We start from the raw sequence: 25797 nt of genomic DNA, 5'->3' as shown, positions 1-25797 counted from the left end.
CTATGTCCGTAAAGACCGGGCTGCGGCTGCTGTGGAGGCCGCGTGGTCCATCCATCAATAATGAAAGATCCATGGGATTTTTCTTCCGAGGGGCGCAGGTAAGTAGGTAGGTGTGTGTGTGTGTGTGTGTTTTAGAGGCTGCATTTGCTGCTCTGGCCATTAGCAGCCAGAGGCGGCCTCCAGCTCGGTGCTCTGTGAATCTGTAGGCTCCAACCGTTAGCCGGGCTCTTTTTTGCCTGGCAAATGGAGGCAGGCCGTGGCCTAGGCCTACCCTGGCTCCCAGCCAGCAGCTCTTTCCATTCCCCCCGCGCTTTCTTGAACTTTCTCAGGTGGGATTGCAGCCGGAGCCTCGGGGCACATACAGAGTTGAAGAGGGCTCCTGAGCATGTGCAGGCGACTGACAGCGGAGACCCCGCCCCGCCTGCCATGGTGGTGGAGGAGGAAGCTCGAGGTCACGTGACACGAGGCTGTTCCTGCCGGAGGACAAAGACGGGATAATTTCCCCGCCCTCCCCTTTTACGTCGCTCTGCCCTCCCTCCGGCGTGTACACGCCACTGCGTAGGCGTCAGCCACCTGACGGCCCGCGGCTCAGAGGGAGGGCGGTGCGCACGTGACCTGTCCTTCAACGGTTGGCCGAATGAGGGGAGAGGAGGGAGGGGGCGCCACGTCACGTGATGCGGTGGCCGCAGCAGCGACACCTCCTCCCCACCACGTCTGTTTACACCGCCCCCCCTCTGCGTGTGTGGGGGAGCGTGATGACGTAGAGACGCGCCGGGAAGCGCCACCGCTACGCGAGACGAGTCTCGCGCCGCGTTCCCCACCAGTCCCCCTCCACCCCGCCGCCAGGTTCTGCCTCTCGCGTCGGCTCTTTGCGTGCCCGTCGCGAGGCGCGGCGGCGGCTGGCAGGCGGGCGGGCGGTTGCCATGGCGCTGGCGGCGGGCCCCGGGCCTGGGGGCGGCGGCGCGGCGTCTGCCGCTGCGGCGGGCGAGACGAAGGTGATCTACCACCTGGACGAGGAGGAGACGCCCTACCTGGTGAAGATCCCCGTGCCCGCCGAGCGCATCACCCTGGGCCACGTCAAGGCGGCGCTCGCCCGGCCCGGCGCCAAGTACTTCTTCAAGAGCATGGACCAGGACTTCGGGTACGCGGCCGGAGCCCCCTGCATGGGGCGGGCGCGCGGGCGAGGAGACAGAGAGAGAGAGGCGTAGCGAGGCAGGAGGGACCCCCCCCGACACCAGGCCTGAGAGCCGGAGGGACCCAGGCGTGCGGCTGGGCGCGAGGCACGCCCCCATCCCTACATCTCCCAAGGACCCAGGCGTCCTGGAGAGTGCACCCCGCAAATCTGAGAGGGGGAGGGACCCAGGTGTTCGGGAGGGCATGAGGGACGCCCACATCTCCCAGGGACCCAGGCGTCCTGGAGAGTGCATCCCGCAAATCTGAAAGTGGGAGGGACCCAGGCATCCCACAAGGGCGCAGGGCACACCCCCATCCCTAAGGTGCCTTGGGATCCTGGTGTCGCATATCATCATGGGAGCCGAGAGGGAGAGGGAATCTGGGAGAAGATCCTCCCCTCCCCACTCCCAACCACAATAAGATCTGTGAAGGGCAGAGGTGCCTGCGTCCTGGAGTGGATCTTCTCTCCCATCTCTTTGAGGCATCGAGAAGACGGCTCTGCCCCCGGCTGCGCATTTCACAGAGGCCCAAGCGGCCGGGCGAAGAGAGAGATAGCATACAGAGGATGCTGCCTTAAACTGAGTCAGACCAGTGGGGTCTGTCTAGCTTAGTATTGCCCACACGGACTGGCAGCATCTCTGTAGGGTTTCAAGATGGAATATCCCTCGCCCTTCGGGGAGATGCTGCCGCTGGTTGAACGTGGGACCTTTTGCATGCAAAACATGCACTTGGTCTCTGAGGTACAGTCGCTCATTAAATATGAAGGATAGCATTGGAAGCTTGCCTGTAAGGAGTCAGGCTCTTGGTCCATCTTGCTCAGTATTGCAGATGCTGATTGGCAGCATCTCTCCAGGGTTTCAGGCAAGGAACATTTCCAGCCTGAAGATGCTATCAGGGATTGAACCTGGAACACACACAGAGACAGAGCTGGGTCCCAGACGCCTGGGGCACATCCTGTCTGCCCTTTGACGTGCCTGGAATTTCCTGCCACTTCAGAGTTGGTCCGCAAGCATCTTGTCTCCTTTTGCCCCTTGCAAGTCCTTTTCCCTGATCACATTTTCTCTTCCTTCTGCTGAAGGGTTGTGAAGGAGGAGATCTCGGACGACAACGCAAAGCTCCCTTGCTTCAACGGCAGAGTCGTTTCCTGGGTATGAAGTTGGCACATCCTCGCACTGGGCGCTTTGCGGGAATTCCCCGTCCTCCCTGGGCTGGTCCCAACTTCCATAACTGATGTGAAGAGCCCTCCTGTGTCTGTGGACACTGTGTGTTGGCTTTTGGATATGGATTCAGGTCTTGCCTTGGCTGTGGGCTGCACAGGGGATGCTGCCTGCCCTCGGGCCCTAGCTTGTGGGCTTCCTGAAGGCATCTGGCTGGCCGCTGTGGGAAGCAGGATGACAAATTAGAGCAGCCCAGCCACCAGCATGTTGACGGAAGCCGATGGGAGTTCTCGTCCAAGACATCAGGAGGACTAGAGAGAGCCTTGGTCTTGCCAAGCTGGGGCCTCTTGGCTGCTCTTAAATTCTTGGCAATTGGCTGTTGAAGGTTTCTTTACCACCCAAATGGGGCAGGGGGGCACTAGAGGACCCTTTCCACTTGGCAAGTGAGAGTAATCAGGGAGGATCGGATGGGGAATTCTTAGGTCCTGCTTGTTTTGTCTTCTGCCCCCTTTCCACGCTGCAGCTTGTGTCTTCCGAGACCCCCCAGCCTGAGCTTCCTCCGCCTCCACCTCCCATAGAGGTACGGCCAGAGCCTTCCCCGCCACCGCCCCCACTTCCCCCATTGCCTGTGGAGCGGACAAGCGGCATTGGAGATTCCCGACCCCCTTCCTTCCAGTGAGTAAAGGGGCATGAGCCGTGGGCCTTGGGCTTTTAGGCTTTAAGCTGGGTGGGAGGCTGCATTTGACCGTCACATGGCGCACGGGTCAGGGATAGGATGGGGAGGAAATGTAGCCATGTAAAACTGTGGGATTCACCAGGCAACTTGTTTAGCCGAGTTTGTGGGAGGTATTTTGGGGTCCCCTAATACTGCTGATCCAGGGGCTTGGGGGGGTGCCCATTCTCAAAGTCTGAGAGAGGTTGCTGTGATACGATTCAGCGGCGGAGGTCCTTGCCTTGCCTTTGCAGCCCAAACATCTCAAGCAGCCACGAGAACCTTGACCACGAAACCGAGATGGAGTCTGTCGTGTCGTTGAGGCGGGAGCGGCCACGCCGCAGGGAGAGCATGGAGCATGGTGGAGGTTAGTCGCTCCCTGGGAGCCAGAGCTCTGGGGCTCTTCTCCATTGGCTGCAGCGGAGGGTACGTTTGTGTGCAGTGCCCATGGGTGTATCTACCTAAGCCTCTCCCCCTTTTGGGAGGGGGCTGTGGTCCCAGGTAGGCCTGGGAGAGACTTCGGTCTGCATCCCTGGGGAGCCGCTGAGCTGAATGGAGTGATGGTCTGACACTAGAGAAGGCATCTTCTCATAATCCCATGCTTGCTTTACCCCAGGTGGGCACCGGCTAAATGGGCAGTCACGGTTGGAGCGGCACCTGGCTGGGTATGAGAGCTCCTCCACCTTGCTCACCAGCGAACTGGAGACCACCAGCCTCTGTGACTCGGAAGACGACGACACCATGAGCAGGTGAAGGGCTGCAGCAGCACCCTCCAAAGGAAGAAATGCCTAACTTTAACATTTAAATAACTTAAAGTGTCGTTTCCCCCTTTGGATCAGTATATCAGGATCTGGTAGCTAGCAAGAGGGTTGTGTTCTCGTTATTCTCATTTCTCTTCAGCAAAAGGCCCGGGGCTTGCTCTCACAGGCTTGAAGCTGTTGTGGCTTTGCAGTGTGAAGTGTCTGAGGGGATCAGGCCAGGCCTGAGATTGTCCCAGGCTTGAGAGCAACGGCATTTCTAACAGAGCTCTTCTCCTGAGGTCCTCTGGATTTGGGGGCAGGCGTTGCTGGGTGTGTGTCAGAGAAGCTGCTGAGGCCGGAGGTAGGATTTGCCTCACGCCAGACTTGGGGAGCAGGGAGGCTTGCCTAGGCTCAGGGTTTCAAACAAGAGGCCAGTCATCAAGTGAGAGTGAGTTCTACTGTTTAGCAATGCTCCATGCGAAGAAGGGCTTTTTCTCCCGAATCTCTCACCTTCCAGATTCATTGGGTGACGCCACTGAGTTCTAGGATTGCATGAACTGTTGTCCATGCACTGATAATCTCTAGGCTGGATTACTGTAATGCACTCTATGTGGGGCTGTCCTTGAGGTTGGTCTGGAAGCTGCAGCTGGTGCAAAATGCAGCAGCGAGACTGCTCACTGGGGCAGGGTATCGCCAACATGTCACCCCGCTGCTGAATGAATTGCACTGGCTGCCCATTTGCTACCAGGCCAAGTTCAAGGTTCTAGTCTGGGTGTACAAAGCCCTATACAGCTCTAGACCAGGATACCTGAAAGACCGTCTTACCCTTTATATACCCAGCTGATCACTGCGCTCTGCAGGTGAGGGCCTCCTGCAGATACCATCTTATCAGGAGGTCTGTTCCGCACAACATAGGAAACGGACCTTTCGTGTGGCGGCACCTACCCTGTGGAATTCCCTCCCCTTAAATATTAGACAGGCGCCATCTCTCCTATCTTTTTGGCGCCTATTGAAGACCTTTCTCTTTCAAGAAGCCTTTTAAGTTGAGACCTTATCTCAGTCTGCTTCTGTGTTGGAATTGCTTTTTAATATGTTTTTAACCTTTTTTTAAAAAAAGATGTCTTGAAAGCTTTTTAAAAAATGTTTTGAAGGATGTTTTGCCTTAATGTATTTTAAAGTCTGTTTTAGTGCTTTTGTTTGCCCCCCTGGGCTCCTGCTGGGAGGAAGGGCGGGATATAAGTCAAATAAATAAATAAGAGAGAGGGAGGGAAATGCCTCTCCCTTTCTCCTCTTTCTCCAGACTGTGCATAAGTCATCTCTAATCCTCTGTCACAGGTATAGGGAACCTCAGGCTTGGGGGCTAAATGAGACTCTCTAGGCCTCCCCATCTGGCCACACACCCTCCCCCCGGCCACTCTCCACTGGCCCTGCTGTGTACCCCAGTGTGGAATGTGCCCTTGAGTTCTGTTAATGCTTCTCACTTGCCTGATGGAGGCCAGAGAGGGACATGAGAGTGTAGCAAGCAGCCTACTGTGCAAAAGGAAACGTTACCTTCATTGCTTCACCTACTTTTGTGCCTTGCCCACCACCTGTGTGCGGCCCTCAGAAGATTGTCCAGAAGGGAATGCGGCCCTTGGGCTGAAAATGGTCTCCCGTCCCTACTCTATCATGTCCCTCCCCACACACCCTTATCTCAGTTTTTCTGAACTAAAAAGCCTTAAGCGTTGCAGTGTTTCCTCATAAGGGAGTCACTCAAACCCTCTCACCGTTGTGGTTGCCTTTTTCTGCACTATTTCTAACTCTGGAATATCCTTCTTCTGCTACATTGATCAGAGCTGTTCACAATATTCCAGGTGCAATTGTGCCACATATTTGTATAAAGGCATTATTCTGTTCTCATTTTTCATTTTGGTCCCGCCTCCCCCAACGATCCCTAACATTGAATTTGCCTCTTTCATGACAGTTGCACATCAGGTCAATGCTTTCATCTAGCTGTCCACCATAAGCCCAAGTTCCCTTCCCTGTCTGTCACTACCAGCTCAGACCCCATCAGCATGTATGCGAAGCTGGGGGTTTTGCCCCAACTTGACACTTGTTTATGATAAACTGCAATTGCCGTTTTAATGCCCATTTCCCCCATTTGGACAAATTCTTTTGCAGCTCTTCGGTATCCCAAGTTGTTTTAACCACCCTAAACAATTGGGTGTCATCCGCAAACTCATTTGCCTCACTGTTAATTCCTAATTCTGGATTGTTTACAAACAATGTCAGAAGCTCTGGTTCCAATAGAGGGCCCATGGTTTGCATCCCTCCATTGTGAGAATTGTCCATTTATTCCGACTTTTGCTTCCTGTTTTACTAGTACCTGATCTGTAGGATCTGTAAGAGTTACTGGTCAATAAGAGAACCTTTACCCCACGACTGCTAAATTTCGCTTAGAAGTCTTTTCTGAGGGACTTTGTCTGCAGCTTTTTGGAAGTCCCAAATACACAATGTCCACCAGATTACACCTATCCACGTTCCTGCTGTCCTCCTGCATGCCTGATAATATCAGGAACAAACCTTTTCCAGCGGCTGTTTTCGTCCACCCTGTCTAACATTCCATAACAAGGGTAGGTTAGCGAAACGGAGCAGTAGGCATGAGAACATTGCCTCACGGTATACTGCTTTATGTATGGGTTTCTAATGCTTATCTGTCTTTAGGCGCCAGGCAAAACCATTTCTCTTCCCCCAAGTATTTGGCTCTTAATTTTGGAGGGCTTTTGATGTTGTAGCCTCCTTTAGGACATGGCCTGTTCCACTGCCTTTTATGTTCATGTACTGTGTTTCTTAACTTTTAGTTTTTTATATTGATTTTAATCTTTTTATTGATTGTAAGTTGCTTTGGGTCTGCTTTTGTGAAGAAAAGCAACTAATAAATTTAAGAAGTAGTGATTTTACTTCTAACCGCTGGTATAGCACAGTGAGGAGGAGAGCCTGGCTGGGAGTTCAGAGCCTGTCAGTTCAAATCCCCGCTCGTGTCTCCTGGGTAAAGCTAAAGATCACCCCACAGGGAGTGGCTCAGGGGTTACGTGTCCTGCCACCTGTGCAGCCCTGGGCAAGCTGCATAGTCCCAAGGAGCCGAGTTGCCCCCCAGCTGGCAGTTGCAGGCAAGGAAGGGGCTGGCTAGTGCAGCTGTGGCAAGCTGAGCAGGCTCTAGCCAGCTAGGGAAGACTAGCCCCAGAGGGAGGCAATGGTAAACCCCCTCGGAATACCTCTTACCATGAAAACCCTACTCATAGGGTCGCCATAAGTCGGGATCGACTGGAAGGCAGTCCATTTCCATTTTTCAGTTTTACTTCTAATAATGCTTTCTATCAGTTTACTTAGGAGCGATGTTTAGCTAACTGGGCTGTTATTTCCTAGATCCATTTTTTAATATGGGCATTGCATTGGCTAGTTTCCGCTTTTTTGGAACAGAGACTGATCTTGGGGACATGTTCCATATATTTGTTGAAAGGTATCAAAGGGTGGCAGCCCATCTAGTTTTTAACCATGGCATTTGCGAAAATACCATTGAGCAACTTCACCCTTGTAGGTACTCAGCTAAATTCAAGGTGCTAGTTCTGTATAAAGCCTTATACAGCTTAGGATCAGGGCACCTGAAAGATAATCTCACCCATGAACACACTCAGTCGATCACTGTGCTCTGCAGGTGAGGGCCTCTTGCAGATACTATCTCATCAGGAGGTCTGTTCAACACAATATAGGAATCAAGCCATTATTGTTGATGCTTTTGTTGTCAGTATTTATTACCCGCTCTTTACCCAAAGGTCCGAGGGCGGATTACAACAGTCTTAAAATACAGCATTAAAAACAACCTAAAATCACAAAGTAGGATGGGTCCTAAAATATATATGTCTTAGGTGTTAAAGGCCAGGGTAAAGAGGTACATGTTTGGGTGTTGTGGCGCCTACTTTGGAATTCCCTCCCCTTAAATATTAAATAAGTGTTGACTTTTCAGCCTTCCTCTTCCAACAGGACTGAAGTGGAGATCTTTCCCAGTCTGCATCTGTATTGCAATTATTTAAAAAGATGTTCTAATTGTATTATGATTTGTGTGCTTGCCACCCTGGGCTCCTTTGGGAGGAAGGGAGGGATATAAATTTAAATAATAAAGAAAATATTTAGACCACACTGTGGGACCATTGGCCATTGCTGTGGGAACATCAGACCAACCATAGGTTGCTTGAGTTGAAATTTGTAGTCTGATTCCGGTCCGGTGCGTCTCTTAAGCAAAGGGTGAACATAGTTTTGGCTCTGCTAAGAATTATTTATTTATTTATTTATTTATTAAATTTATATACCGCCCGACTAGCAATAGCTCTCTGGGCGGTGAACATAAAATAGCATAAAAATACAATAAATAAATACAATTGGGTGCAGAATCCCTCCCTATCACCCAACAGGAGCTGAGGAAGGTCCTGTTCGGAATAAACCTCCCCCCTGGGATAAAGACCAAAGAAATGATGGAATTTTAAAAGGGGTAGGCCTAGAAGTAGGCATTGTGAGAGCAGGGGCACAGCATATAAATTCAGAAAGGCAAAATTACCACAGGCCAAACCACAAGTGCCAAAGACACTTGAAGAGAGACACTGCTTACAAGTGTCTGTACGCTAATGCTAGGAGCCTCTGAACCAAGATGGGAGAACTGGAGTGCTTGGTCTTAGAGGAGAGCATTGATATAGTGAGCATAATGGAGACCTGGTGGAATGGAGAAAACCAGTGGGATACGGTTATCCCCGGATATAAACTATATCGGAAAGACGTATTGGTGGCGGAGTCACTCTATACGTGAAAGGAGGCATTGAATCCAGCAAGCTCAAAACCCCAAAAGAGGTGGACTCCTCCACAGAATCGTTGTGGGTGGTGATATCATGCCCCAGGAGGGATTTAATACTGGGAATGATCTATCGTCCCCCTGATCAAAATGCTCAGGGAGACCTGGAGATGAGATATGAAATTGAGGAAGCATCCAAACTAGGAAATGTGGTAGTAATGGGTGACTTCAACTACCGGACATAGACTGGCCACATATGTGTTCCAGTCACGACAAAGAAGCAAAATTTCTAGATATTCTAAATGACTATGCCCTAGACCAGTTGGTCATGGAACCGACCAGAGGGACGGCAACCCTGGACTTAATCCTCAGTGGGGACCTGGACCTGGTGCGAGATGTAAGTGTTGTTGAACCGATTGGGAGCAGTGACCATAGTGCTATTAAATTAAACATACATGTAAATGGCCAATTGCCACGAAAATCCAACAGTCACATTTGACTTCAAAAGAGGAAACTTCACAAAAATGAGGGGATTGGTAAAAAGAAAGCTGAAAAACAAAGTCCAGAGGGTCACATCACTCAAAAATGCTTGGAAGTTGTTTAAAAACACTATATTAGAAGCTCAACTGGAGTGCATACCGCAGATCAGAAAAGGTACCGCCAGGGCCAAGATGCCAGCATGATTAACGAGCAAAGTAAAGGAAGCTCTTAGAGGCAAAAAGTCTTCCTTCAGAAAATGGAAGTCTTATCCGAATGAGGAAAATAAAAAGGAACACAAACTCTGGCAAAAGAAATGCAAGAAGACAATAAGGGATGCTAAAAAAGAATTTGAGGAGCACATTGCTAAGAACATAAAAACCAACAACAAAAAATTCTATAAATACATTCAAAGCAGGAGACCATCTAGGGAGGCGATTGGACCCTTGGATGATAAGGGAGTCAAAGGTGTACTAAAGAATGATAAGGAGATTTCGGAGAAGCTAAATGAATTTTTTGCATCCGTCTTCACAGATCCCTGAACCTGAACTAACATTTGCAGGAAGGGATTCTGAGGAACTGAGACAAATAGTGGTAACGAGAGAGGAAGTTCTAGGCTTAATGGACAATATAAAAACTGACAAATCACCGGGCCCGGATGGCATCCACCCGAGAGTTCTGAAAGAACTCAAATGTGAAATTGCTGATCTGCTGACTAAAATATGTAACTTGTCCCTCGGGTCCTCCTCCGTGCCTGAGGACTGGAAAGTGGCAAATGTAATGCCAATCTTCAAAAAGGGATCCAGGGGGGATCCTGGAAATTACAGGCCAGTTAGCTTAACTTCTGTCCCTGGAAAACTGGTAGAAAGTATTATTAAAGCTAGATTAACTAAGCACATAGAAGAACAAGCCTTGCTGAAGCAGAGCCAGCATGGCTTCTGCAAGGGAAAGTCCTGTCTCAGTAACCTATTAGAATTCTTTGAGAGAGTCAACAAGCATATAGATAGAGGTGATCCAGTGGACATAGTGTACTTAGACTTTCAAAAAGCTTTTGACAAGGTACCTCACCAAAGACTTCTGAGGAAGCTTAGCAGTCATGGAATAAGAGGAGAGGTCCTCTTGTGGATAAGGAATTGGTTAAGAAGCAGAAAGCAGAGAGTAGGAATAAATGGACAGTTCTCCCAATGGAGAGCTGTAGAAAGCGGAGTCCCTGAAGGATCTGTTTTGGGACCTGTATTTTTCAACTTGTTCATTAATGACCTAGAATTAGGAGTGAGCAGTGAAGTGGCCAAGTTTGCTGACGATACTAAATTGTTCAGCGTTGTTAAAACAAAAAGGGATTGCGAAGAGCTCCAAAAAGACCTCTCCAAACTGAGTGAATGGGCGGAAAAATGGCAAATGCAATTCAATATAAATAAGTGTAAAATTATGCATATTGGAGCAAAAAATCTGAATTTCACATATACGCTCATGGGGTCTGAACTGGCGGTGACCGACCAGGAGAGAGACCTCAGGGTTGTAGTGGACAGCACGATGAAAATGTCGACCCAGTGTGCGGCAGCTGTGAAAAAGGCAAATTCCATGCTAGTGATAATTAGGAAAGGTATTGAAAATAAAACAGCCGATATCATAATGCCGTTGTATAAATCTATGGTGCGGCCGCATTTGGAATACTGTGTACAGTTCTGGTCGCCTCATCTCAAAAAGGATATTATAGAGTTGGAAAAGGTTCAGAAGAGGGCAACCAGAATGATGAAGGGGATGGAGCAACTCCCTTACGAGGAAAGGTTGCAGCATTTGGGGCTTTTTAGTTTAGAGAAAAGGCGGGTCAGAGGAGACATGATAGAAGTGTATAAAATTATGCATGGCATTGAGAAAGTGGATAGAGAAAAGTTCTTCTCCCTCTCTCATAATACTAGAACTGGTGGACATTCAAAGAAGCTGAATGTTGGAAGATTCAGGACAGACAAAAGGAAGTACTTCTTTACTCAGCGCATAGTTAAACTATGGAATTTGCTCCCACAAGACGCAGTAATGGCCGCTAGCTTGGATGGCTTTAAAAGAAGATTAGACAAATTCATGGAGGACAGGGCTATCAATGGCTACTAGCCATGATGACTGCTCTGCCAGCCTAGTCAGAGGCAGCATGCTTCTGAAAACCAGTTGCCGGAAGCCTCAGGAGGGGAGAGTGTTCTTGCACTCTGGTCCTGCTTGCAGGCTTCCCCCAGGCACCTGGTTGGCCACTGTGAGAACAGGATGCTGGCCTTATCCAGCAAGCTCTTCTTATGTTCTTATGTTCATCATATCTGAAAGGGGAGGCCCCACCGAGGTGTACGCCTTGTAGTGTTTCCCCCCGCTGTTAAAACATGTTGCTGAAGGAGCTGCAATTCTCAAGTGCACACATGTTGCTGAAGGAGCTGCAATTCTCAAGTGCACAGTAAGCCTTTCTGCTCCAAACTTTGTCTCAGTTCTGGATGCCCAGAACATAAGGAGAGCCTTATGGATCAGACTAATGGCCCATGTAGTCCAGCATCCTGTTATCACAGTGGCCATCCAGGTGCCCCGATGGGAAGCCCCAAAGTAGGACCCGAGCACTCTCCTCTCCTGCGGTTTCCAGCAAATGGTATTCAGAAAAATACTGCCCCCAACTGTGGAGGCAGAGCATGGCCTTCATGACTAGTAGCCATTGGTAGCCATTGATCTCCATGAATTTGTTTAATCCTCTTTTAAAGCCTTCCAAGTTGGTGGCCCTCACTGCCTCCTCTCGGAGTAAGTTCCATAGCATAACTATGTGCTGTCCTGAATCTTCCGGCATTCATCTTCATCGGATGTCCACGAGTTCTAGTGTTAGGATAGAGGAAGATTTTTTTTCTCTGCCCATGTTCTGCCTGCCATGCATAATTTTATACACTTTTATCATGTCACCTCTTACTCATCTTTTCTCTAACTAAAAAGCCTCAAATGCTGCAGTCCACAAGAGGACCTCTCCTCTTACTTCATGACTGTTAAGCTTAATCAGGAGTCGTTGGTGGCATACCTTATCAAAAGCTTTTTGAAAGTCCAAGCACACCATGTCATCCAGATCACCCCTATCTATTTGCTGTTGACACTGATCTCAAAGAACTCCCAACAGGATGGTGAGACAAGGCTTACCCTTGCAGAAGCCATGTTGACTCTGCTTCAAGCAAGGCTTGTTCTTCTTCATGCTTGGCTATTTGATCTTTAACAATGCTTTGCACTAGTTTTCCCAGGACAGGAAATGAGTTTTATTTGGGTTCCTGGGTTGTCTTGGCTGGTTCTCCTTTTTTCTTGGATGATTGTTAACGAGTGACAAAGGAACGAGCCCTCCTGCATTTGCAACAAGACTAGATTGTGGTGCAATATTACCTGGTTGCCACTGTGCCAATATTTTCGGTCCTTTGCTTTCCTGCTTCGCGGAGGGTTTGTGGGTATGTCAACAGCCTTCCAGCCCTCTGTTGGAGTATGCAAACCTCTTGGCAGACGAGAGCCACTGTGCTGCCACCATTGCACCCCTCGGTTTGCAGTTGGGCTTCCACGTCTGAGTCTCTGCCTCTCTCTTCCCTGAGCAGATTCAGCAGCTCCACGGAGCAGAGTAGCGCCTCACGCCTCCTCAAGCGCCATCGCAGGCGGCGGAAGCAGCGCCCACCACGTCTGGAGCGGGTGAGTATCGGGGTTGGCCCCCCGGCCCTGCGAGGGCGGCGTGGGTGGCTGTCCCAATGGGTGCTAGAGGGAGCAGGAGATGGAGGATAAACCTCCATGGAGACTTGACCCTCCCCTTGTGTCTCCCCCGCTCCCTCCTCTACCAACTCTTGTTTCAGACTTCATCCTTCAGCAGCGTCACAGATTCTACCATGTCCCTCAACATCATAACCGTTACCCTGAATATGGGTAAGGGAGTGATTGCTTTTATTTATTTATTTATTGCATATGTATACCGCCCCATAGCCGAAGCTCTCTGGGCGGTTTGCAACAATTAAAACATTAAAAACAAACATACAAATTTAAAAACACGTTTTTTAAAAACAATTTTAAAACGCATGCTAAAATGCCTGGGAGGAGAGGAAAGTCTTAACCTGGCGCCGAAAAGATAGCAGTGTTGGCGCCAGGCGCACCTCATCAGACTAATCGATCCATAATTTGGGGGCCACCACTGAGAAGGCCGTCTCCCTTGTTGCCAGCCTCCCAGCTTCCCTCAGAGTAGGCACCCGGAGGAGGGCCTTGGATGTTGAGCGTAGTGTAGATTGCACCCAGTTTTGAGGGGTGAGATATGAGAGCCAGAGAGGGGCTTGACATGGAAAAGGTTGGAAGGAGGCCAGAGTGGGGAATTGCAAATGCAAAGGAAGGCAGGTGGGTGTGCGCGTGTGTGCATATCAACGCCAGGGAGAGGGCAGCAGTCTAGACTGCCTATCTTCTGACCGTAGAGCAAGGAGATGCATCTTTCAGCCTCTGCAAACAGAGTGCCTCAGGAGGGCATAGATTCTCCTTCCTGGGAGGTTTTTTTTTTTATGAGGATATCTGTCGGAGCGGTTTATGATGTAGGGAAGCTGTGGGGGGCCCCAGGATGATGTTGGACTCCTGCCTCCCAGCAGCCCCAGCGTGACCAGTGCTCAGGGAGGCGATGGGAGGTGGGGTTTGGCAACATCTGGAGCGCCACCAGTTCTTCCTTGCTGGCTTTGGCGGCCCACTGGCAGTCCTCTCCAGATATAGTTGCCTAAGTTGATTCATTCATTGAATAACAAACAGTGGGCTCAGCCTCCTTTGTTTCCCCCCCCCCTCCGGCTGGGCAGAAAAGTACAACTTCCTGGGCATCTCCATTGTGGGGCAAAGCAACGAGCGAGGGGACGGCGGCATCTACATTGGCTCCATTATGAAAGGTGGGGCCGTTGCGGCAGATGGCCGGATTGAGCCCGGAGACATGCTGCTCCAGGTGAGGCCCCTTTTCCTCCCTTGGCGTTTTAGTCCTGGTGGGGGGCAGGGAAGCGTCTCTCCTGCCCACTGTGCGATGGGCGTGGGGGGGGAGCTATGCCTCTGAGTAACTGCACGAAGCAGGCCTCGCAACGCAGTGTCTTCCTCTCTGCCCCAGGTCAACGACATTAATTTTGAGAACATGAGCAATGATGACGCTGTGAGAGTCTTGAGGGAAATTGTCCATAAGCCAGGGTAGGTGCTGCTTCCCGCAAGCCTCCCTGAGTGCCCTCTGAACACGGAGGTTGCCTGGGGGGGTTGTGGCAGCAGCAGTGGAGGCGGGCTCACTCCCTCCTTTTCGTTGCAGCCCGATCGTGCTGACGGTGGCCAAGTGCTGGGACCCCTCCCCACAAGGCTATTTCACCCTGCCTAGAAGTAAGTGGCCGGCACCTACCCCAGAGTCCTGGCTTTGCTCTGGTTCCACCTGGCCCAGAAAGAATGAAACAGAGCTGCTAGTCAAGGCCTAAGACATGGGTGGGGATCCTTTTTCAACCCCCGAGGGCTACATTCCCTTGTGGACAACCGTGCCAATTGTGGGAGCGGCCAGAGGCAAAAATGGGCCGGGCAGTGAATGGAGTTTTGCCTTCGTAGGCTAGTGTCTCTGGCCTCCATCCAGGTGAGCAAAGGGAGCTATCGGGGGCAGCCCGGGGAGAGAAAGAGGTCCAAGGGCCAGAGAAGGAGGTCTGGAGGTCTGCAGGTTCCCCACCCCGGCCTAAGGCATTTTGCCAAAGGGTAGGGCCTAGTTGCCATCTTGTGGGAGCTGGGTCAGCCTCAGGCGGGTGAGAGAGGGTGGGCCAGGAGGCCGCATTCTTGGCTCTTGGGAGTTGCCTGAGGCTTCTTTTCTGTCTGCCCCGTGTCCAGATGAGCCAATCCAGCCAATCGACCCAGCGGCTTGGGTGTCCCATTCAGCTGCCCTGACTGGGGCCTTCGCTGCCTACCCTGGGAGCAGCTCCATGAGCACCATCACCTCGGGGACCTCTGTCACCGAGACAGAACGTGAGTTTCCCATGGGTGATTATTGCAGTTGGGGGCTGAGGGGCTGGGGAGGGACGGAAGGAAGGAGATGATCCCTATTCCCAAAATGTTCAAGAAACATCAGGAATCTGCTGCAGGATCATATTTATTTATTTATTTATTTCATTAAACTTATAGACCGCCCCATAGCCGAAGCTCTCTGGGCGGTTCACAAGACAAGAAATACATCAAAAATACAATAACAAGTGACAATATAAACCACATTAAAGTTTAAAATGTTAAAAACAATGTCAGCGCATACTAAACATGTTAAAAAGATGTTAAAAAGCCTGGGTGAAGAGGAAAGTTTTCACCTGGCACTGGAAGGATAGTAACGTTGGCGCCAGGCGTATCTCCTCTGGGAGATCGTTCCACATTTCGGGGGCCACCACAAAAAAAGCCCTTTTCCGCGTTGCCACCCTCCGAGCTTCCCTATGAGTAGGAACTCGGAGGAGGGTCTTTGATGATGAACGTAGTGTACGGGCAGGTTCATAGCGGGGAAGGCGTTCCAATAGGTATTGTGGTCCTGTGCCGTGTAAGGCTTTGTAGGTCAAAACCAGCACTTTGAACCGGGGCCGGAAACAAATAGGCAGCCAGTGCAAGCGGGCCAGAATCGGTGTTATGTGGTCGAACCGTCTGGTCCCCGTGAGCAGTCTGGCCACTGCATTCTGCACAAGCTGCAGTTTCCGAGCCGTCTTCATAGGCAGCCCCACGTAGAGCGCATTGCAGTAATCTAATTTGGAGGTTACCAGCGCATGAACTACGGAAGCGAGGTTCTCTCTGTCCAGATAGGGGCGTAGCTGGGCCACCAGCCGAAGCTGGTAAAAAGCACCCCGAGCCACCGAGGCTACCTGAGCCTCAAGTGACAGGGATGGGTCTAAAAGGACTCCCAAGCTACGAACCCGTTCCTTCAGGGGGAGTGCAACCCCATCCATATGGGAGTCATTTAAGGAATAACTGTATTGAAAGTAGTCATTTGCAGGAAACACTGATATCGTTATCCTTAAGGAGGGCACCACCAGCTGCGTCGCTTGCAGGGCTTGTGCTTAGCCCCTCATCCGCCCTCCTGTAGGCCTCAGCTAATTTTGCTGGATTTAGCGTATTTACCTCGATGGGCATAGGTGGAGGTGATCTCCCCTCCTTTTTGGACCATTCGGGGGGGAGGATTTACCTAGCTCTGCCTCCTCTAAATACCTCATCTTATGCCATGCAGCCATAGGATCGCTAATGGGGAAGGGGGGGGAATCTTGCTCCTTTCCAAATTCTTCATTGCCTGAAGGAGGTGAAGGTGGAATTGGTATGGGTAACTGAGTATGAATGTTCACAAGATGAAACTTCATAAGATCGAGTCTAGATAGAATCGCAAGTCTGTCTCTAAATGGAAGAGAGGTAAAGGAGCTTAGCAGAGCCTTTTCGTCCTCATCAAAGGGCTCCAAAGACCATCGAAGCGACTGGTCCATTTCTTGCATAGTCGGAATCGGTGAGAAATTAGGTTCGATTGGAGTAGCTTTGTCCTCTGGGACGATGGAATCCTCAGAGTCCGGGGCTGTTGGGAGCTTAGGTGTTGATTTTTGCTTTCGAGGAGGAGAGATATAGGACATCCGTGGCGGGACCAGTGAGAGGGGAGGTGTTTTATTTTCAAAATAGCGGCGAATGATAACGCCTATTCATGCTAGCGTCTGTTTATAATGCCAAAATTTTTTGGCTGTCTTCTGCGAAGCAAAGGAGACTATTGCCCGTGCATTTGTTCCATTGAAATATAAGTATTCCACTTGGGTTATGTCCTTTAGATGAAGGTAAGTCAGAGAACAGCGTTTTAAGAGCTCCGTCAGATGCAGTTTTCGGTCAGTTTGGGGCAAAAAACCAGGGGGTTTAGGATAGTTATCGAAAACTAGTTTATGTTGAGTCCAAACTAGCTGCCATACAGAGGAATTCGATTTGGCTGGCTGGGCAGGAGATAAGATCTCCCTTGATGGGAACCCAGGGCCTAACTTCTGGACATTGGAGTCACCTTCTTGACTTGCTTGAGCTCCCCTTGAGGGTCCTTGTTGTGTTGGCGGGGTCATAATGGAGGGGTTCATTTTTGGAAATGCTGCACCAATTTGTGGCAGCACGTTCTTCTTTTTGTCTTCTTCTTTCCCTTTTGCCTGCGATGTAGATATAGATTGGCCCAATAGTGCAAATAGTTTATGGAAGTTCATTTTGTTAACCTTTGGCATTTTTTAAGTTCTTTGTTTTTTTGGCCTTAGGTAGATTTTTTTTCTTTTTCTTTTTCCTCTTAAGAGCTCCACCTAGAATCGAGGAGCGGCCCGAATGCGAAGCTTGCGGAAGATGTACTGTCAGAGGGTCCATTGAAGGGGCCAGAGTATTTTGCTGAGATGCAGCAAGGGGTTTTAGATGAAACTCCACAAGAGTTGTTAGAAGCTGGTTGCATTCGGCCAAAAAGGCTTTTATATGAACTAGCTCTTCAGCCAACTTTGACAAACTCTCCAATATAGAGGGCTGGCAATCAAAGGGTAGCCCAGCGACTTGCGTGTCACGATGTTGCAAAGCTGATATCTCGTAGATATTAGAGGAGTGCCTCCTGAGGCATTCTGCTGGGCTTCTGAGTTCCACCTCCATGTCTGACTCTGAGATAAGACTATCACTCTCCAGAGTTTCAACACCAAGGGAGAGTAGTGGGGCCGTTTCTAAGTCCTTTATCTCAGCCAACGCCATTTCCAAAGCCAGGTTAGGAACTAGAGATATGTCCTCTTCCCATTGTATGTGATTTTTAGTAGTGATTGACCAGTCATTAGGGGTTGAAATGGAATGCATATATGAGTTTTCCAGTTGGTTGTTTGAACCGACCGGGAAAAACTGGGTGATCTTTGTCTGGTTCCCAGTATCTTTGTTTTCTGAGGAAAAGGGAGGAGGTGGCAGTCTTTTCTTTCTCTGTTCGGATTGTTCGGGTTGTATGCTTTAAAAAGGGGAGCTGGCTTCCAGCGCTGTCCGAGCCTTCCTGGTCAAAACCATAATAATGGTAATTTAAAGTTTGAAAGGCACTTATCCGGTGTTCCGGTGTTCAGCTACACAAACTATACCAGCCAAATATGCCTGGACAGTAAATTACGGACGGGTCTGCCCCACACAGAGTCTTTTAATCTTTTAGTCAGTCGAAAAATACAGATGGGTACGCGCGTCTCCAGTCTAGGCTCAGCATTTTATCTTAGTTGATTGATTGCAGCACTCCCTTTCTGTAGATAACACTCAAATACACAGACAGAAGCAAGGCTAGCAAGAAGGCTGTGGCTGGGAGGGAGAGATTAAAGCTTGTAGCACTGGCTTTTGCATTAAAAAATCAAAATTGGACCGACGATGGGAGCGGGTAAAAGAAGTCGACTCGCCGGAACCGGAAACCTAATAACCGTATTGGGAAATCCAACAGTATGATTGTAATTCCATATCTAGCTTTGTTTATTTATTTAAAAGCTTTTATAAACCACTTAATTAAAAAAAATCTCTAATCGGTGTGCAGTATTAAAAAGCACAATATTATTAAAACAAAATACAACATAAAACCAATAAAACTGCAGTATAAACCCAGGGAAAAGCATATAAAGCAAAAATCCAGGGTAATTCAAGCCCATGAAACAGGGATCATTCGTACAGCTCAGGGCAAGCCTGGGCAAAAACATAACGCCTTCACAAGACGTCTGAAGCCACCGGTGGCTTCCCGTCTGGCAGAGGGAAAGGCATTCCATCGTACCGGGGCAACAGCAGAAAGCGCCCTTTTCCGGGCCACTGCCCTATGGTATTCTGTAGGGTGCAGTGCCCCAGATGATCTCGGTGACCTTACAGGTCTGAACAGGGGCACGGGGCACTTCAGGGACAGAGTGGCCGTTAATTCGGCCAGATAGGCGACTCACAAATAAAATTTTATTATTATTATTATTATTGTTTGGCTAATGAGGATGAGACCTCTCTGGAAAATCACATGCTACGAACAGCATCAGGGCCAATTCCATGGTGAAGAAGGGTGCACACAGTTTGCTGTCATTTTGTACTAGGGAAAAAAAGTGGCCTAAACTGACACTGGGTGCTCCCTTCATTTCTGGCTTCTCAAAGGAAACATTATTTTAGCCTGGCTTTTTATACAGAATTCTTTTTCCCTGCAGGATTAGTTTTTCTGCAAAGTCTCCCGTCTCGCCCACTCTTTTTCTGGGTCGTTCACACCTATTTGTCTTGTTTGTCTTGCACATCCACAGAACATCCCAGGACTTTAGCGCCTTCCCCACCCCTCTCTCTCTCTCTCTCTCTCTCTCTCTCACTCTCACTCTCACTCTCTCCTTTCTGAGACAAAACAAAGCGACCAAATGGTGGCTCAGCTGCCAGGGTGAACAGCTTGCTCATGCCTCGTATTGTCGGGAGTTTTACCATGGTTTCTCTTATGCTTTCTCCCATTGTCCGACTTTAGGCTTTGATGACTTCAACCTGTCCATCCACACGGACATGGCCTCGGTTACTAAGGCAATGGCTTCTCCAGAGTCTGGCCTGGAGGTGCGGGACCGAATGTGGCTGAAGATCACCATCCCAAACGCTTTTCTAGGTACCAAGTTGAGGAGGGGAGTGGGGAGGCTCCTGCCAAAATGAGGCAGTTAGCAGGAGGCCCTGAAGGGACATAAGCCCCTCCCTGGCAGCCTAACTTGTGCCCACCCTCCCATCTCTCACTCCCCAGGCTCAGATGTGGTCGACTGGCTGTACCATCACGTGGAGGGGTTCCAGGACCGCCGGGAGGCTCGCAAATACGCCAGCAACCTGCTGAAGGCCGGCTTCATCCGGCACACGGTCAACAAGATCACTTTCTCTGAGCAGTGCTACTACATCTTTGGCGACTTCAGTGGCTGCGAGAACTGTAAGGAAGAGGGCCTCAACTCTGTGTGCCGCACCCTCTGGGTGGGGGCGGTGTTCAGGACTAGAGTAGGGCCCCGCTTTACGGCGCTTCGCTAATGCGGCGGTCTCAATTAGATGCAATTAGACTAAAGCCCCGCTCATACGGCGCTTGTTCCGCTTTTACGGCGGTTTTCGGGCATCATGCGCCATTCTATTCACTGAGTTCTGCTTTTCAGCGGGGGTCCGGAACTTAACCCGCCGTATGAGTGGGGCCCTACTGTATGGCTCTGCCCCAGCCTCCCCCAAGGTGGCGCCCTCCAGATATTATGGACTCCAACTCCCACCGGTCCCAGCAGGCACGGCTGTTAGATGTTGGGGCTGATGGGAGTTGTAGTCCAGAACATCTGGAGGACACCACCTTGGGGAAGGCAGCTCTGTTCTGCATATTTGAGGGGTCTCATCTGCCTGTTTCTTTGTTGATTTGCTTGCTTATTTCAGCTTGGCGCTTGCCTCCTGGCCAAATGCCTTGAAGCTGGTGACGGCCACCGAGAGCACTTTGCATGGTTAAATTTTCTGCATGCCCATCCCATAGTTAGCAGAGCTAAAGAACACAGAGGACAAGGGATCTGCTAAAATGCTGCACTGAATTAGACGGTCTTTGTCAGTCAAAGTCAACTCAGCTGAGCTGGTCTCGGGTGCCTTTTTGGGACTATGCAGGCTCTAATGTAAGCTAGTCCTGAGCAGGGAGGTTCCAGAGGTCGTTTTAACTGTTCTCTCAATCTCCCTCTCCCCCGGGTCCCTTTAAGTGTTCGTATTTGGTCTTCAGGAGCGACCTGTGCCTTGCCTTTTCCCTGCCTCATCCCTGCTTGTTTCCGTCCCATTCTGAAACCTTCCTGCCGTTCTCTCATCAGCATTCTGCTCCGTTACTGGGAAACGCTGGGAGCAGAGTTGGCTTGCCTGGCTCTGTCCTCCACTGGCAGTGCTGGCTAAAATGCGCAGAGCTCTGGCGTACTGCCCACCCCCTGCAGAGGCTGTCCAATCAGCTGCCAGCGTCTGCTGTGGGGGTGCATCTTCCTGCACTGGCCCTGGGTGGATTGACTTTTATTCCCGCTTTCCTTTTCCTTCTGCAGACATGGCCAACCTCTCCCTCAACGACAACGACGGCTCCAGCGGGGCCTCTGACCAGGACACCCTGGCCCCGCTGCCCCTGCCGGGCACCACCCCTTGGCCCCTGATGCCAACCTTCTCCTACCAGTATCCTGCCCCCCACCCATACAGCACCCAGCCCCCACCGTACCATGAGCTCTCTTCCTACAGCTACGGCATGGGGAGCGCCGGCAGTCAGCACAGTGAAGGTACAGGGGGGGAGGGAAGCAGGCAGCCAGCCCCCACATCACAGAGAGGTTGAGAGTTGGGGTCTCTGGGCTGGTTGGAACGTAAACTGGCTGGGTGCTGGCGGCGGATGCTTTTTCCCCAGTTGGGATGGTTCCTGGCCTTGTGTGGTGCTGAGTCTGGGCAGCGGTCCTCCTGGGGTCTCTGGGTGGGGGCTCCTGGACACCTGGCCCCACCAGAAGGAGGACGCGGGAGTACTGAGGTTGTCTGGAATGGAGGGAGGCTGAGGCTGCTGGATCTTCAGGGAGAGGGCAATGGAGTCGCCAAGAGATTTGGGGGTCTCAGACTCCTGGTTGGTTTGTTTTTTCGAGATTGGAAGTGGGGGAGGGGGGCACATTGCTGCCCCCCAACCCTCCCTTTGCTTCCTTGTGTTTCAGGCAGTCGGAGCAGCGGGTCGAATCGCAGTGACGGTGGGGGAGGCGGCAGCGGTGGGGCCGGCCGCGGAGCCAGTAAGCACAAGGAGGAGAAGGCGGCAGGGGCGGATTCCAAATCGGGCAGCGGGAGCGAGTCGGAGTACTCGACCCGCAGTGGCAGCCAGCGTGGCGGGGTGGCGGTTGGACCAGCGAGTGGGGAGGGGGCTTCGCAGCGCAGCCACCACAGCCTGGGGGGCGGCAGTGTGCGCTCCCACCACTCCCTGCATGCGGCCTACGCCGCCCCCGGGGGGATGCCCTTGGCCTATAACCCCATGGTGGTGATGATGGTCCCGCCCCCTGCCCCTCCATCTGCTGCAGCAGCTGCTGCTGCTGCAGCCGCTGTGCAGCCCCCTGGGGCGCCCCCAGTGCGTGACTTGGGCTCTGTGCCGCCTGAGCTTACTGCTAGCCGCCAGTCATTCCACATGGCCATGGGCAACCCCAGTGAGTTTTTTGTGGATGTGATGTGACCGCGGCTGGTGGCCTGAAGCCCGCCTCCCGCTCACCACTGTGCCCTCCATCCAAAAGCCTTCCAGAACCCTCTAACCTCCACCTGTAGTTTGTGGCCTCTCGACCACAAAAGAGCCTTTCAGTATTGGATGGACCAAACACTTGCTTCCTGTTGCCGTGCGACGCAGCGCTGATACTGCCTGACGCTGCTGGTAGTCAAGCACCAGCCACTCAGCTGGTGACTCGTCCCTCTGACTCAGCCAGAAGCAATATGGCTTTCATCCATAACACTGCAGTCATGTGAATTATCTTAGGACTCACGTGACTCTCAATAGCCTTGCCAATGCCACATCCTTCACCAGCAGAGCCGTTTGCCTTTAGCCAACGATTAGCCTCTTTTCACGTGGCCTCTGGCCATCTGAGATAACTTGACAGGTCCTCCACACTTAACCATGTTACACCGGCTCAGACTTCCATGTTGTGAGCCTTCCTTACTTTTTTTTTTTTTTTAGAAAAAATAATACCATGGCTGGCTTGGCCACTTCTTAATCATCTGACTCAGGTCTCTAGAATCATGTGACCTCTGCCTCCTGTTTTATCTCTACCTTGACATGATGCACATGACAACCTGATGTTCTATTAATTTTGAGCCCTCTTGGGTTCTGTGGTCACGTGGCCACCTTTCAAACATCACATGGTCTTCCCAGCAGTCCAGTGCAGAAGCTCAGTGGCGCGCCAGGCCCACCTGGCTTTTGCATCCTCCTGTCACATGACCTGGCCTTTTTTGAGGTTTTTTGAACAAGTGGGTCTTGCTGCCTTTCTGTCGCCTGGGTACATGTCATGTGACTCCCTCCTCTCTTCCGCCCTCTCTCAGCAGAAGAGTAGATTTGTTGGTACTTCTGAACGACAGCACCCCGTCACCCCTCTTGACCATCCCAAAGCCGGTGTCAATGAAGTGGTACTTTTGTGCTTTTTTTAATTAAAGAGATTTTTTTCTTAAATGATTTTTTCATATTTTTGGAGTTAAGACAGTTCGTTTTTTTAAAATAAACTTCCTTTTGTATAAAAGCCCTCCCAACCATCCCTAAACCTCACTTTTTACGCTACACTCCCTCCCCCTCCCCATGTGAGGTCAGTTTTTGTCTTGTCTTCGCTTCTACGAACACTACAACTCTTTCCATTTTGAAGGGTTTGCAACCAAAGCGTCGCTTGCAGTGTTAGTGTCCAGGGCCACTGTCACAATTGGGCTTCCCTCCCTCACTCCCTCTTTATGTTGTCTGTAGCCGGTTGCTGTTCCAGCAGCTGAAGTTTTTTAATCTCGAAGGAGGGAGGTCACTCGAGGCAAAAATTCCAACATCGCTAGCTCTGAGTCTAGATCAGCCTGTTTGTGTTGTGCAGGAATCACGATGATTCTGGAGCCAAAGGGAAGTTCCCTTCTGCCAATGAAGGAGCAAAGTTTGTTCTGTCAGATGAAGGGAACCTAATGTGGTTCTAACCTGACATGGAGAGCATCATGTGCGTGACAGTATTGGGGGTGGGTGGCGGTGACAGCGGCATAGGTCAGGGCTAGAGTACCTCCTTTGTTCATAGAAGCCGCAAAGTCTAAGCCTCCACAACTCCCAGTTAGAAAAGACAGAGGGTTGTGGGCTGGAAAATTCTCCCCTCTCCCTCCCCAACACCCCCCCCCCCGAAAAGACCTTGGAGAGCCGTTGCCTGTTTTCCCACAGTCCCTAAATTTCGTTTTTGAGAGATGCCAGCATTATAAGCCCCTCTCTGGGTGTGATCTTCAGCTACTTTTGAAAGTGGAGTGACTTGGTGTACAGACTGATGCTCCCTTCGTTGGTTTTGCCAAAATATATACATGATTTTTTGAACATTTAAGTCTGGAGAAAAGAAAGGTGATGTGGGTGGGCAAGATAATAATTCCCAGAGAAACACTGGCTGTGTCTGCACGTCGCGGTGAGTGTAAACCTTGGTTTACCGTATGTGAGTTGATTGCTGCCACTTCACTCCTTCATGCTCAGGAGAGAAGTCACAATTCCTAGCTTAGCATTCCAGGGATTGTGGTTTCTATGGAGCAAAATAAACCACAATTCCCCGAGTCAGGGATTGTGGTGTTTGTCTCCTCCGTGCATGTGAGGAGGAGTGGAGTGGGTGTAAGGACACGGGAAAAGCCTGGCGGCTGGATCAGGCCAGAGGGAGCCCATGCAATCCGGCATCTTGTTCTCTCAGTGGCCAGCCAGCTGCCTCTTACAGGAAGCCTGGCACAGTCCGCTCATTCATGGTGAGCCCACGGTTTCACGGTTTACTGTGACACGTGAACACGACCACTGAGACTGAACTGGGGTATAGAATATTTGGGGGGTATACATAACCCACAGTTTATTTCTAGCTAGGATAGTCAGGATGCAACTTTGAGAGACGAGATTCCTAGACAGTTCCAAGTCAGTCCAGGCGCTCCTGTGGAACAGGACTTTTCCTTATCTTGATGGGAAGGTTGTGAATCCAGCGATACCTCTTCCAGTGTCCACACCAGAAGTAGGGTGAGTGGATGTTGAAATTTTGGAATTGCCTCGTGTCGCCTCCCGGACAATGCCAGGGAGTATTTTGGGCTCCTGCTTTGGGTCCTCTTTCATTTTACACTCTTGAGTTGCTGTCCCATTCAGAGATGTAGCATTCTTGCCCTGGATCCTAGAGTCTCATCTGGGGAAGAAAGTAAAGTGGACGTTGCCACATCATCCCCCCACCCCACCCTCTCTCCTCCAGCAGGGTACGAACTCCCTCTCTCCCCAGCCCCACCCTCTCTCCAATGGTGCTATATTGCCCCAGCAGGCACGATCCCACCACAATGTCTCGAAAGTTGCAGCTGGAGACATCCCCTAGGGAGCGGGCCCCCAAGTATTTAGCCCTCCCCTTTCCCTAGGGGCCCGTGCCTGCATGTGTGTGTGTGATCTGTAGCAGATAACTATTTTGTAATAACATATTTATTTTTTAGCTCTTTTGTGTACAAAAAAAATTCAGTAAAAAAATTCTAATAAAGCCAAAGTATGTGTGTGTGTAGTCATGCATTTTGTGTACCTGACACTTGAGGAAGTTTTTCAGAACAGAAAAGCTGCTTGCAGAGTCAGAATTGGTGGTTCAGACACTTCCTCATTAGCAAACCTTTTGTGAAAATCTGCCTTAATACTCTGCACAAGAATTTGGAGTTGGGGGGCCAATTACAAGGAAAAGAGCTGTGTTCGCCTCTACTGGTACACTTGGAGGGAAAAAATGAAATCCGGGGTTTGGGTTTATTCTCTTACTGAATGGGCATGTGATTTTGCATCCCCCTGGTGGCAGCAAGGTAACGGGTCGCCCCTCTCCTGCCCAATTCTGGATGCAAATAGCACATAAGCATTTCCACACCCAGTGAGTGCTTCACCCTCCAAAATATATTGAAAGCAGGGGGGAGGGGAGAGAGAAGCCTCTGCCTAATAGCCAACACAAAAACCACTTCAGGTGCATCCTTCCTGGGAAGTATTGCTGCCAACAGAAGAGAGAAGCTCTATGGTCTTTGGGGCTGCCCCAGAGAGAAGCGCTTTGTCCAAAATTAGGA

General features: G+C 50.6%; 1 protein-coding gene across 1 annotated transcript; it reads left to right on the top strand.

The window, feature by feature from the left end:
* The first annotated feature begins 644 nt into the window (after positions 1-644).
* On the top strand, positions 645-25254 carry DVL2 (dishevelled segment polarity protein 2). Its single transcript, XM_061589198.1, has 15 exons — positions 645-1141; positions 2252-2321; positions 2854-3005; positions 3297-3409; positions 3659-3791; positions 12669-12759; positions 12918-12987; positions 13887-14026; positions 14183-14259; positions 14372-14439; positions 14926-15060; positions 19535-19666; positions 19796-19972; positions 21081-21305; positions 21720-25254. Exons 1-15 carry the CDS (start codon positions 924-926, stop codon positions 22220-22222), a joined length of 2304 nt encoding a protein of 767 aa, XP_061445182.1. The 5' UTR covers positions 645-923; the 3' UTR covers positions 22223-25254.
* Positions 25255-25797: the final 543 nt, after the last annotated feature.

The sequence above is a fragment of the Rhineura floridana genome, chromosome 11, assembly GCF_030035675.1.
Source record: "Rhineura floridana isolate rRhiFlo1 chromosome 11, rRhiFlo1.hap2, whole genome shotgun sequence".
Taxonomy (NCBI): Eukaryota; Metazoa; Chordata; class Lepidosauria; order Squamata; family Rhineuridae; genus Rhineura; species Rhineura floridana.
This window is presented reverse-complemented; position numbering and strand designations above follow the sequence as displayed.

What these genes read in the sequence shown, in the direction of transcription:
- DVL2 (XM_061589198.1), top strand. Translation starts at nt 924, where the DNA reads ATGGCGCTGGCGGCGGGCCCCGGGCCTGGGGGCGGCGGCGCGGCGTCT. An exon ending in GAGCATGGAGCATGGTGGAG is followed by an intron (nt 3,410 to 3,658) that starts GTTAGTCGCTCC and finishes GCTTTACCCCAG; the next exon opens with GTGGGCACCGGCTAAATGGG. An exon ending in CATCCCAAACGCTTTTCTAG is followed by an intron (nt 19,667 to 19,795) that starts GTACCAAGTTGA and finishes CTCACTCCCCAG; the next exon opens with GCTCAGATGTGGTCGACTGG.